General features: G+C 39.1%; 1 protein-coding gene across 3 annotated transcripts in view; it reads left to right on the top strand.

Annotated features, from left to right (window-relative positions):
- Positions 1-14,773, top strand: part of PTPRR (protein tyrosine phosphatase receptor type R) — a 288,370-nt gene that overhangs the window by 152,644 nt on the left and 120,953 nt on the right. For all 3 annotated transcript variants that reach the window (XM_008256786.4, XM_051845666.2, XM_070052633.1), the window contains one exon: positions 13,787-13,900. In XM_008256786.4, coding sequence (XP_008255008.3) covers positions 13,787-13,900 — 114 coding nt within the window. The remainder of the gene's footprint in view (positions 1-13,786; positions 13,901-14,773) is intronic.

Below are 14,773 nucleotides of genomic sequence, written 5' to 3'. Positions count from 1 at the left end.
TAAACAATAAAGTTGCTATTCCATTTCCTCTGGTACTGAACATCCAGACAATCAGGTAATTAAATTGTTTTCAACATCAGTGTATAGTTAATACATATTTTCATGCAATATTTACTGAGCAATTTTTACCTGCCAGTTCTACCTGTTTTATAGCTAATAGATTTTATAGTTCTTGTAGAAGTATTATGAAAGGGTGACATTATCATCCCCATTTGACAGATGGAAAAAAACTGAGGTTCAGAGAGTTAATAATTTGACAAATCAACTCAGCCCAGGTTTGAACCTACGTCTGCCTAACTATCCCGTGTTTTTAACTATTATTTGGTTATGTGACAAAGCTTCTAACTTGGTATTTGGCCACCTATATACAGCTTCCAAACATACAAACACAGTTATTTTGTCAAATTTTGCTCAGTCTCCCTACCAATTTTGAAAACAGAATAGGCAAAAGTTGTTAAATGTTTCAACACAAAATTCACGAAGCTCTTGAATTTTATTCTAGTCCACAGAACTTGCCTCTTTCTAATCAAGAAATTAGGTGTCTTTTTTTTCATTCACTACCAATATGTATTTAACTCCTACATGAATGTTTTAAATAATTAGATAATCAATTGATTTAGCATTCCACAACTACAACAGAGCAAGGATATAAGAAACTCATTAAGTTGATACAGTGGTTGTTTTTAAATATCTCAAAATATTATCCTTATCAAAACTGTAGTATTGTCATTTCATGTGTTATAAAGGGATGGCTCACTAGTGTGGGACTCTTAGGAAGAAAGATTGAGTCATCTGAGCTACTGATGCTATAGTGTAGAAGTTCATGTTCTTATAATTGGGGTGGGGTGGGCCAGTATTTTCTCATCCTATCTTTATCCTTTTATTCAGATCAAAAGTTGGTCTTGAAATTCGACCCACTTCTTCCACATAGATCATTCCTTCACCCTTTTAAAAGTGTCAGCATATACTGCTAGCACGTTAATTGTAGTAAATTAAATGAGCCTTGGGCAGAAAAGAAAATCTGTAGTTGTACATATTGCACCCATATTGCTACAGGATGAATTTCCACTTCCATATGAATACCACTGAAGACTCTCTTGCCTCCCCATGGACCATGAGCCACATCTTGAGAATCAATGCTCAAAGGTCACCAATTACTTTCTCATCTAGAAATCCAGCAGCCTTTGTTTGGCCCTCGTTTTCCTAACCTCCAGCAGAATCTGTCAGTGTGGAAAAACCTCTTTGGGAAACTCTCTCCTCCTAACTTGTGTGAAATCACTTACCTTCATTTTCTTCTGAACCTTCTACCTCAGTAGATATATATGCTGAAACAAAAGCCAACTCAAAACAACTTCTGTTTTTCTGTGTGTTGATGGAGAGAATAATGACTGACCCCATGGTGCCATGTGTTGGTGTGGACCAGGAAACAATCTCTCTTTCCTACCCGAGGAAGACAGAGAAAGCAGCCCTGTGGAGAGCAAAATATCAGTTTTATTGCTGGTTAGGCTGTTGGAGATGTGACTTAGGATCATGAACCTGATCTTCTTCTATGACTGTATCCTTCTTAGACAACTTACTCACTAAATGAAGATCAACTCCAGCTCCCTCCTGCAATGACAGCCTTTACAAAGGCTTTTCAAAGCCTTTACTGACTGCAAAGAGCAGATCAGATTATACTGTCTTGACAGGCAGGCAGACCCCAAAAAGAACACCTGGAGCTACCCATGCCCCTGTGGGTGTCTTATTCAAATATTCCAGTTACACAAATCACTTCCCTTCATCTGGAGAGCCTAAGAAGGGTATGAATCCAGGAACATCACTGTGCTAATGCTGTCCACACAGATTTAACATCAAGACCAGAGAAAATATGTTTCCCTCTGAATTACTGGGAGGAAGAATGCATAGCAATGGGACAGGTACAGTTTGCTGTGGCAGTTATCACATTAAAATGGCTAAATATTTGTAAGATATATGTGGGTCTATGTGTTATATTTATAAATGCATATATATATTAAATGATAAGCTACAACCTATGATGTATCAGAGTTAAGCTAGCACTAGAAACACCACAAACTTATCTCTGGCTGATGAGATAAATAATTATGAATAATATTAGTTTCTTGTTTCTAATTCTATCATAAACATATTTGGTTTCTATAATTAGAAAAATGTTAAACATCTCAAATTGGTTATAGGAAAGAGATGCTGACTGAGAGTATAATTTATAATAATATAGCATATAACTCAGAAAAGTTATACTAATTTCACCTCTCAGAAATAGGATTCAAAAAGTTGATGAGATTAATTTTTGTGGGTTTTCCCTCCACTTCTTAAATAGCATAGTAGCCAAACTATCAGCACCATTAATTACAGAAGAAATACAAATTGCACTAAGTCAGTTCTGGGTATTTTTCAATGCTTAGTATTACAGGAATACTACCTGACTAAACATGACCTCCTCAAAAGCAGAGCCCTGTTTCTGTCATCCTTATAAGACCTACCATGCAGCTGAGATTCTTCCTCTTAGCACCTACACAAGGCTGATTGTGATGATTCATGTATTCTTAATTTCACAAAGATTTAGTAGACAGTCACTACATGCCAAGGCACTGTTCTAGGTCCTGGGTAGATAGCAGAGAACCAGATTGAGAAGATCCCACATCAATGGAGCCCATAAATTAGTGCAGAGATGTAGATATAAACAGGCAACTGTGAGGAAGTCACAAATGCTCTAAGGAAATGAAAAAGGGTGATGTGATAGGGAGGGGCAAGGCTGGGAAGGCCTCCCTGAGAACTTGACATTTAAACTGAGAGCTGGTAGACCAGAAAGAGCTACCATACAATAATGTTGAGCAGATCTCAAAGCAGGAGGCAGGCAAATGTCAAGGCCATACAGGAAAAATAAGCATAGCTTGTTTGAGGAACTGGGATAGGATAGAGCAGCTTGAAGGAGGGCTGTGAGATGAGGCTCAGAGCTAACAGGAGCCAAATAAAGTAGGGCCTTGGAGACTCACATAATTGAATATATCTCTAAACATCAGAGAATGTCACTGGGGGATTTTAAGAGACCAAGAGAAACTGAACTCTTTGAAAAAACAATAGATTTTAAAATGGATGTAAAAGAGCAAGCAACTGTAAACAGAAGTTTTGTGGCCCTTTCTGTATGAAACACTGAGAACGTTCATATTTTGTCTAGGGAAATTACCAAGAGTAAACTGACAGAACCCAGAAGATAAATGAAGATAAAAACAAAAACACATTACAGAGATCAAAAGCACATTAAAAACAAAAAAGTAGAACAGATTCTGCTAAAGACATCTCAGGACAGAGGAGCACAGACTAAGAAAATGTCAACGGGATAAAGATATACAAGTGGTTAGAGAAAATAAATACATAAAACAATGTGGTTAGAGAGAAACACAAAGAATATACAACTGCATAATTGGTGTTCCTGAAGATGAGACCAAATATTTAGAAGAAAAACCATTCAAACATTTAACAGGAAAGGATATTTCTGAAATAGAGTCTGGACTCTGTGGACTTCAAGGGCATGCTACCTTGCAGGAACTATGAACCCAGGAAAATACCTTGGTGAGGTTTTTTAATTTTAAAGATACAGGCTCCTATAAGGTTATAGGCAAAAAAAGTCCAAATTATCTACAAGGCATGCTAGCCTCAGGCTAGGATATTTTTCATAGCAACTTTCAATGCCATAGAAATTGAAATAATAGCAGCAGAGTTCAAAATCAAATAAATAAATATTGAATCAAGAATTTAATATCCAGCCAAGTTGTTATTTATTGCTAAAGTCCCCATAAATACATTCTCAAACATAAAATGCCTGAGGAAAGATGGCACTCATGAGCTTTACTTGAAAGAAGCTATGCAATAATGACAACCAGCTAAATGAGAGATACATCAAAATAAAGAATACAGGAATGACGGCATCCTTCTTAAAAAGAAAGGAGAAAAACGGAGATTTAGCATTGATTCCATTTGAATATATCACTAACGCTATATGACTATAGAAAATATAGCTGCAAAATATATTCATCATTGTAAACAATGCTAACTCCATCTCTTAGTGGTTTAATGCAATGAAAGTTCATTTTTTATTTTTTTAACTTTTATTTAATTTTTATTTAATAAATATAAATTTCAAAAGTACAACTTTTGGATTATAGTGGCTTTTCCCCCCATAACCTCCCTCCCACCTGCAACCATGCCATCTCCCACTCCTTCTCCCATCTCATTCATATCAAGATTCATTTTTAATTATCTTTATATACAAAAGATCAATTTAATATATACTAAGTACAAATTTCAACAGTTTGCACCCACACAGAAACATAAAGTATAAAGTACTGTTTGACTACTAATTATACCTTTAATTCACATAGTACAACACATTAAGGACAGAGATCTTACATGGGGAGTAAGTGCACAGTGACTCCTGTTGTTGATTTAACAACTGACACCCTTGTTTATGATGTCAGTAATCATCCGAGGCTCTTGTCATGAGCTGCCAATGCTATGGAAGCCTCTTGAGTTCGCCAAGTCCGATAGTTCATTTTTAACCCCTCTCATTGGATAGTCAGGGTTATTTGTATTTGGATAATGAGGGTCTGTAGTGATTTGGAGGCTCAGGCATCTTCCTTTGCATGACTTTGCCATTTTCAAAGAAGGTTTAGGGTCACTCTGGCCCCACCAAGTTTGTTGACAGATGAGTGAGAAAGAGTGGATGGAGAATGCACTTTCATTCCTTATCGCCTGAGATTAAAAATGCTTCTACTTTCACTTACATTCCTGGTTGGAAACTGTGAATAGTATCTATTACACAGTATATAACATAAATATTACAGAGCATAGTAAGTGAGAACTGGTAGAGAGAAGTGATTATTTTCTCATTTTTGTAGCATAAGTTGATAAATACTAAATTTTATAAATCAAGAAATACAGGTTTAATTGTTACATTGTTATTTAATGCTATGAACACTAAAAGAAAAAGATGTAGAACAACAATAACAGCAAAAGACCATATATCAAAAGACAGAAAGCTTGGGAAGCATAAAAACAAAGATAACACAAAGTAATAAAACATATCTAGATCTGTTAAAAGAACAAAAGTCAAAGGGATAAGCTAACATGTTTTAAGTAAGAAATTACAGGGCTGGCATTGTAGCACAGAAGGCTAAACTCCTACTTGCAATGCCAGCATCCCATGTCAGAGTGTCAGTTTGAGTCCCTGCTATTCTGCTTCCAATCCAGCTTCCTGCTCATGTGTCCGGGAAGGCAGTGGATGATGGCCCAAGTCAAGGGGCCTCTGCCACCCATGTGGAAGACCTGGATGAGTTTCCAGGTTCCTAGCTTCAAACTGGTCCATACCAGGTTGTTGTGGGCATTTGGGAATTGAACAAATAATTAGAAGTTCTCTCTTTCTCCTCTCTGTTTCACTCTGCCTTTCAAATAAATATTTCATTTTTTAAAAGATTTTTATTTATTTAAGAGGTAGAGTTACAGACAGTGAGAGGGAGAGACAGAGAGAAAAGTCTTCCATCCGCTGGTTCACTCCCCAAATGGCCACAACAGCCAGAGCTGAGCTGATCTGAAGCCAGTATCCAGGAGCTTCTTCCAGGACTCCCACATGGGTGCAGGAGTCCAAGCACTTGGGCCATCTTCTGCTTCTTTCCCAGGCCATAGAAGAGAGCTGGATCAGAAGAGGAGCAGCCAGGACTTGAACCAGCACCCATATGGGATGCCGGTGCCACAGGCGAAGGCTTAGCCCACTATACCCCAGCGCCAGCCCCTTAAATCTTTTAAAAAGTAACAAATTATTCAATGAGAATAAAAGCATATTTTATAATGGTATATATTATAAACATGGAAATATATCCCAGATACATTAACAAATGAAAAAAGTAAGTTACAGTGTAGCTTAATCCTACTTATATTTAATAATAACAATATTATTTTTATGTAACAAAACATTCCTAAAGATATTTAGAAGGATGTACAATAAATTATTAGTACTTACTTCTGGGAATTGTAGTGAAAGATTAAAGGGCCACACTTATTTTCACTTTCTACTGTACATCTTTCTATATGTTAAAAATTTTTGTAATAAGCATGACATTTTCAGAATGGAAGTTTAAATAAGAAGCAACACTAACAAAAAACTGAAGTCCAACAGTACTACTAGAGAGTTGAAAGGTATAAGCAAAAGAAGGGGGAAGAGAGATCAAGGAGGCTTGCAGAGTGGTCTTCAAAAAATTTATTTATTTACTTGAAAGGTAGAGTGATACAGAGAGAGAGAGAGAGAAAGATAGATAGATGTCATCTATCTATTTGAGCCAAAGCCAGGTGCCCAGAGCTCCATCCAGGTCTCCCACATAGGTGACAGGAGCCAAAGTATTTGTACTATCTTCCACTGCTTTCCCAGGCACATAACAGTTAGGTCATTGGCCACAACACCAACTCCAGTGGTCCTTGAGCTAAATATCCAAGTAGTGCCTTGCCAGTAATCCACTCTTGCACTGACACAGTGGGAAAAGGATATGGCACATTTAATAAGCTTTAGGTACGGCTTGAGTATAATCTAACATGGGGGCAAGGCATGGGAAGTAAGAGAAGAAGGCAGGACAATTTTGTTGAATCAAGGAATTAATACCATTTATTAGAAAGTGAGTTTTCTTCAAAGTATTTTCAACAAAATAATGACCTGATTGTATTAGTACTTTGTACATACAGCCATGATATCCACATGGGGATTCAATTAAAGTCCATCAGAGATTAGAAACCCATTCTATTCAAACAATCCAGATAACCATAATGGTTGTCTGAGCCAAGATGATGGAAGTATAGACAAAGAAAGATTGGTTCAACATGCAAGAGATGTTTAGAAGGTAAATGAAGCAGAACATAATTATTAACTGGATTTTGTATTAGTTAGACCTGAGCTAAGTAATTTATATAGGAAAGAGTTTTATTTAGCCCATGCTTTTTAAAATGATTTATTGATTCATATATATGAAAGGCAGTATAATAGAGAAGGAGAGACAGAGAGAGAGAGAGAGAGAGATCGATCTTCCATGGACTGGTTCACTCCTCAGATGGCCACAACGGCCAGGTATGTGCCAGGTTGAAGCCAGGAGCCAGGAATTCTATCCTGATCTGCCATATGGATGGAAGAGAGCACTTGAGTCATCCTCCACTGCCTTCCCAGGAACAATAACAGGGAGCTGGATCAGAAGCAGAGCAGCTGGGAACTGAATTGGCATTCAGATATGGGATGCCAGCTTTGCACGCAGCAGGGTAACGCTCACTGCCATGTTTGGTGGCTGAAAGTTCAAAGAGCATGATGCAGGCCTTGGTCATGGTGAATGCCAGAGAACATGTAGAAGAACCACATGGTGAGTCAGTAATAACAGAGAAAGAGACAGGGCCCAAACTTGGTTTTTTTTTTTTTTTAACTTTTATTTAATGAATATAAATTTCCAAAGTACGACTTATGGATTACAATGGCTTCCCCCCATACCGTCCCTCCCACCCACAACCCTCCCCTTTCCCACTCCCTCTCCCCTTCCATTCACATCAAGATTCATTTTCGATTATCTTAATATACAGAAGATCAGCTTAGTATACATTAAGTATGGATTTCAACAGTTTGCTCCCACACAGAAACATAAAGTGAAAAATAATAGATGATTTTTTTTAAATGATGATGAAATCAGATCAGACCTATTGTCATGTTTAATCCCAGTGAGAGTCAAGTTGGGAATTGATAATTTCTTTTTTTTTTTTTTTACAGAGGATCAGTTTAGTTTGCATTAAGTAAAGATTTCAACAGTTTGCACCCCCATAGAAACACAAAGTGAAATATATTGTTTGAGTACTCGTTATAGCATTAAATCTCAATGCACAGCACATTAAGGACAGAGATCCTACATGAGGAGTAAGTGCACAGTGACTCCTGTTGTTGACTTTACCAATTGACACTCCTGTCTATGGCATCAGTAATCTCCCTATGCTCCAGTCATGAGTTTCCAAGGCTATGGAAGCCCTCTGAGTTCTCCGACTCTTATCTTGTTTAGACAAGGTCATAGTCAAAGTGGAGGTTCTCTCCTCCCTTCAGAGAAAGGTACCTCCTTCTTTGATGACCTGTTCTTTCCACTGGGATCTCACTCGCAGTGATCTTTTGCCAGAGTGTCTTGGCTTTCCATGCCTGAAATACTCTCATGGGCTTTTCAGCCAGATCTGAATGCCTTTAGGGCTGATTCTGAGGCCAGAGTGCTATTTAGGACATCTGCCATTCTATGAGTCTGCTGAGTATCTCACTTCCCATGTTGGATCACTCTCCCCTTTATTTACTCCATCGGTTAGCATTAGCAGGTACTAGACTTGTCTATGTGCTCCCTTTGACTCCCAGTCCCTCCACCATGACCAACTGTGAACTGAAATTGATCACCTGAAACAGTGAGATGGCATTGGTACATGCCACCTCGATGGGATTGAATTGGAATCCCCTGGTATGCTTCCAACTCCACCACTTGGGGCAAGTCAGCCTGAGCATGTCCCAAATTATACATCTCTTCCCTCTCCCATTCCCACTCCCATGTTCAACAGGGATCACATTTCAGTTAATTTTCAACACTTAAGAATAACTGTGCATCAATTACAGAACTAAATCAGTCATATTAAGTAGAACAGATAAAAAAAACTACTAAGAGGGATAATGTACCAAATATGGTACTTCAGCCTATTATCCAAAATATGGGAAGAAACACATTTGGCTGAGGATTGGGAGAGGCAGAAAAAGTAAATTCATTCTGGGTAATTGTTAATTTGAAGTTCAGGTAAAGAGAAATAGATATAAGACTTTGAGAAAGGTGGTAACATGAAATATGCAAATAAAATTATTAGTATGTAAGTAAGAATAGAGAACAAATGCAGAGTTCCAAGAAGGAACTGGTGACAGTATAAAATGCCTCCAGCAGGTCAAGGGTTTCTACTCAGTTTAAAGGCACAGAGAAACTTTTATTCTTGGAAATCACTCAGCAGTCCAACCCCTAACCTCAAAAGGCAAGACTTGTTGGTCAAGAATTGTATTATAGATTCCAGGTAGCAATGAGGACACACAATAGTTAGAAAAAGATGGGCAAATTTCTTTTGACGTGATTATGTCCTTAAAGAAACTAAGTTCTTCTGTAGTTGTTGGGAATTAAGACTGCCTTTCTCTGGGGGACCTTAAGGACATCTCCCAGAGAGACGGATGAACAATGAATTTGGTTCTGACTTTGCCTGTGACCAATGATACAGCAGGCTGCATAATAACAGCAAGAGTCCCCCTCTCAGGCAGAAATAATTCAGTCATTCTTTCAAAATAAATAGCAGTCAAGCATATACTTACAATTCAAATATAATGCTGATGCCTCAATGCAAGTACTAAACTTTAGCAAACCCCATCAGTCTGATTTATATCTAAGGCCCATAGTCTTCAACCACAGTGGACAATCTGGCAGCCAAAGAAGGAAAATCTTGTTATAAAGTGTAATTTCCTTTGTGGAGGGGTTTTGTTGGTGGGTATATACTCAGGAACCTGTTAAGAATGCAGAAGCTAGGTAAATTATAGAGTTGACAATCTTTGAATTTTGTGCTACATTTTTTCTGCATGTTTATATATCTGTAGTAGCAATAAAAACATTTAAATGTTCTTGATCAGTAACTGTTTGCATTATTTACTGCTATAAAGTGGCTTTGCATCTGCATTTGGAAAGAGCATTTTAATCTCTTCAAAATTAAAATCTTAAATCATTTGTACATTTAATGATAGAAATGACCAAATGGGTTTAGAATTCAGACTAAAAGATATCTTGCCATACCACTTGACACCTGTGACTTTGTTATTGCCATGCAAATGTATGTTCTATCATAGTTATGATCTCACTGAATAGGACAAGAAAGAGAATTTCCGGCCGGCGCTGCAGCTCACTAGTCTAATCCTCCGCCTTGCGGCGCCGGCACACCGGGTTCTAGTCCCGGTCAGGGCTCTGGATTCTGCCCCGGTTGCCCCTCTTCCAGGCCAGCTCTCTGCTGTGGCCAGGGAGTGCAGTGGAGGATGGCCCAAGTGCTTGGGCCCTGCACCCCATGGGAGACCAGGATAAGTACCTGGCTCCTGCCATCGGATCAGCGCGGTGCGCTGGCCGCAGAACACTGGCCGCGGCGGCCATTGGAGGGTGAACCAACGGCAAAGGATGACCTTTCTCTCTGTCTCTCTCTCTCACTGTCCACTCTGCCTGTGAAAAATAAAAAATAAAAATAAAATCGAAAGAGAATTTCTAGTTTCTATTCAGAAAGAAGGAGGTAGGAAATATTTTCTAACTACAGGAAGTCATCTACTTTTATTTTGTCTGAAGAAAGATTCTCATTTTGACTAGAATCATTTTCTTATTCTCTAATTGCACTTATATATAATTCCTGGCACATACTAGGCCATCAAATACATTATTTCTGTTTGTACTATATTTTAGAATCTCTATTTTATGGGAAACAGTTAGAAATCCATGCACGCACTATGGAATCAACCCATCTTTGCACAGGCAAGCAGAGATCTAAGAAATTATTCAAATGTTTTGATGCAATGAAGCAGATGATAATTTTAACTCATTGCTTCAACTCATTTCTTCACTTTAGTTGAGTTGTCGAAATTTCTGTTTCAAATGCACAGCTTTTAGCTTCTTGGAAACTTGCCCTTTTTTTGAGTGACTTTTCATCTTGAGTTCTCATTTCGCTTCCCATTTACCATTTCAGGCTGAGACTTTAATACTGTTTCCACAGTAACAAGCCTCAGGTTAATCATGGCCATGGGAATTGCATCCTCAAGTGTATACACAACCTCCTTGACTTGGTTCGCAGCATAGATGTTGCTCCAAAGTCTGCCCCTGGGATGAGGGGCAGTGCCTACCTGCTCGTCCTGCCTGACACACACTGCTGGTAAGACAGAGGCAGTGACTTCTCCTCAGTGTCTGAGGGAAATGAACCAAGGAACTCAACTGTTTTCAAGTTTTATATGTTTCTTTTTATTTATTTGAACAGCAGAACAACGGAGAGACAGAGACAGCTGTTGCAGGCATTGGAGAATGAACCAGCAACTGGAAGATCCCTTTCTGTCTGCCTGTTTCTGCCTTTAAAATGCATAAAATAATTTTTTAAAAAAATGTAAATACCCTGAGATTAAAAACAGTCTGAAGCTCTGTTTAGGCCTACCATCTTGATTTGGAACCATTATAGCTCTTTTTATCTCCCAAACTCCCTCTTGTTTTTGTAGTATTGAGCATTTGGTCTAGATGCCAGTCATTTATTTTGTACCAACTCTATGTAAAGGATGAATTATTTACTAGCAAGATTATAAATTCTCAAAGCAGCATCATTCTCCACTTAAAGCAAGCTGGGATAAAGTCTTCTAAGAGTTCCTATTCTGTAATAAGATACACTTGTATGCCACTCTCTTTATCAGGGAAGTGTATACTCAGAAGTATGCCTTGCTTCAAGGAACAGGTGATATTGCAGCATCTAACAGTTATTGAAAACCTACTGTGGTGAAACAATCATTATAAAGATTTTATTTTCCTGCCTTGCGAGTATCTATCTTAAATAATTATAACACACTTTTGAAAACACATATCAAGGGCAGAATTTGGCCTAGCGGTTAAATGCTCACATACTATATCAGAGAACTTGGATGCCCAGCTCAGGCTCATGATTGCAGCTTCCTGCTAATGCATACCCTGGGAAGACAGCAGGTGAAGGTTCAAGTGAATGAGTTCCTGCCACCGATGTGGGAGACCTGGAATGACTTCCTAGCTCCTGGCTTAGGCCCAACTCAGTACCAACCATGGGGTCATTTGTGGCGTAAACTAATGAATGGGAGTGCTCCCTGTCTCTCAAATAAATAAATAATTTTTAAAAAGAAAAGAAAATGCATTACAAATTACTTCATTGTTTAAGTGTAGTAACAGTGACTAAATCTGTATGTATCAAATGCATGAAATTTGTGTACTTTAAAGAAAATTAAGAAAAAAAAAGTGTAGCAATAGCACTCAAAGCTTAAATGAAGACTATTGTTAATGCAATAATTTGATGCATATTTTAGGAATTTTCAAATATTTAGTTTTTTTTCCAAAGCAGATCTGAAATTGAGTGTTTGTCCAAAAAGTTGAATAAGAATCATTTACCATTCCCCAAATCATCAACATCACTTGCTTTTTTACCAAGGTTTAAAAACGTATTATTACCCCTCATTTTTTGCCCTGCACTAGTAGTAGATCACTGCAAAGAGAAACTGCTAAGTAAGGTCTTAGGGAATTTTTTTAATTAATTAATTAATTTATTTGAAGGGTGCAGCTACGGAGAGGCAGAGAGAGAGAGAGAGAGAGAGAGTTCTTCCATATGCTGGCCCACTCCCCAGATGGCTGCAATGGCGGGAGCTGTGCTGATCTGAAGCCAGGAGCCAGGAGCTTCTTCTGGGACTTCACATGGGTGCAGGGACCTCCACTGCTTTCCCAGGCATGGCAGAGAGCTGGAAAGGAAGTGAAGGAGCCAGCACTCAAACTGAGGCCCACATGAGATCCCAGCACTGCAGGCAGCAGCTTTACCTGAAAAGCCACAGTGAGGGCCCTAACACTTGGTTTCGTATTTCATGCTGTCATCTGGACCTGAACTAAAGCCAAATAAATCAAGACACATTTCAATGAAAATCGAGCCGGCGCCGTGGCTCAATAGGCTAATCCTCCACCTTGCGGCGCCGGCACACCGGGTTCTAGTCCCGGTCGGGGCGCCGGATTCTGTCCCGGTTGCCCCTCTTCCAGGCCAGCTCTCTGCTATGGCCAGGGAGTGCAGTGGAGGATGGCCCAGGTGCTTGGGCCCTGCACCCCATGGGAGACCAGGAAAAGCACCTGGCTCCTGGCTCCTGCCAGGATCAGTGCGGTGCGCCGGCTGCAGCGGCGGCCATTGGAGGGTGAACCAACGGCAAAGGAAGACCTTTCTCTCTCTGTCTCTCTCTCTCACTGTCCACTCTGCCTGTCAAAAAAAAAAAAAAAAAAAACATTTCAATGAAAATCTTTATATATTAACCATCTATTTGCATTTTTATTATAACTAGAAAAATTCCATTATATAACACACCATCTTTTTAACTAGTACCACATTTAAAATTTTACATAAAATGTCTTTTATTTCTTTTTAACTAGCACCACTTAAAATATCCCTATAATTTGATTTCCATCAAAAGTGCAATAAAGCATCATGAGTGTAAATTTATCAGAGTCACTGAAATTGTTCTGGTCAGTCATCAGTTAAGAAATAAATGCCCATGGGCTGGCGCCGTGGCTCACTAGGCTAATCCTCCGCCTTGCGCCGCCGGCAAACCAGGTTCTAGTCCCGGTCCGGGCACCAGATTCTGTCCCGGTTGCTCCTCTTCCAGGCCAGCTCTCTGCTGTGTCCAGGGAGTGCAGTGGAGGATGGCCCAAGTGCTTGGGCCCTGCACCCCATGGGAGACCAGGAGAAGCACCTGGCTCCTGCCTTCTGATCAGTGCGGTGCGCCGGCGCAGCGGCCATTGGAGGGTGAACCAACGGCAAAGGAAGACCTTTCTCTCTGTCTCTCTCTCTCACTGTCCACTCTGCCTGTCAAAAAAAAAAAAAAAAAAAAAGAAGAAGAAGAAAAGAAAAAGAAATGAATGCCCTAAACCAGAGATTCACTATAATTGGATATCTCTTTGTCTTTATGTTCCAGACACTGCAAATGGATGTCAACAAGCTGAATATAACCTTGCTTCGGATATTCCGTCAAGGAGTGGCTGCAGCTTTAGGACTCTTACCCCAGCAAGTGCACATCAACCGCCTCATTGTAAGATGCCTACATTTCACATTCCCAGAATTCAAGCTTATCATTGAGGGGCTCATGCTATCATCCTTCTGCGCCTCCTGGCCCAAATCTGGCATATCAGCTGTTTTAGCAGATAAAGTTTTATTGGAGCAATCCACATCCACTTCTTTATATTTTGCCTATATCTGCTTTCATGCTTAATGACTGAGTTGAGTAGTTGCTGCAGATTGACCCATAATGCCTAGAATACTAACTCTCTTGCCATTTACAGAAAAAGTTTGCCAACTACGTCATAATTCCAGGCTAGCTATATGAATAAAGAGACCCAAAATACCTGCCTTACCAACCCAATACTATCCCCCAAAATATTCTCCACAGGAGCAAAACCTTCTATAGCAGGTAAAGTACTATTTCCAGACAATATCTGTTAAAGACCTTCAAGTAAATCAGTAGAATGAGAGACACTGAATGCACAGGGGATTTTGAATGTAAAGAATAAATATGAATTAACTCTTGAAGACAGCAGCCTAGGAGGGATGCAAGAATTATTAATCCAGAAAGCCAAAGATGACTTGGATGGGTACCTGAGGTGAGGATGAAGTAAACACCAACATCTGTTGTGTAGGGTCTACTGTAGACTTGTCAGTTACCAGTGGCCATTTCTGCCTCTTGTCTTCTGGGCTTGGGAAGCTGGTTGTCATTTAACTGTATGCTCTTATCTACACATGGATGTGAGCACAAGCAAAGCAAAAATGCAGATTCATATCAAGTGATTTTTCTCTTTGTAGAAATAGTCTTTAATTCATCTTTGCTTTTGATTATTGTTTTATTCCTAGTTTCCTGCTGAACCTTGGTCTTTTTTCATTTTTTATTTGTTGAACTCTTCATTTAATA

The sequence above is a fragment of the Oryctolagus cuniculus genome, chromosome 11 (genome assembly GCF_964237555.1).
Source record: "Oryctolagus cuniculus chromosome 11, mOryCun1.1, whole genome shotgun sequence".
NCBI lineage: Eukaryota > Metazoa > Chordata > Mammalia > Lagomorpha > Leporidae > Oryctolagus > Oryctolagus cuniculus.
Note: the sequence above shows the minus strand (reverse complement) of the source record. Positions and strands in the feature narration are given on the sequence as shown.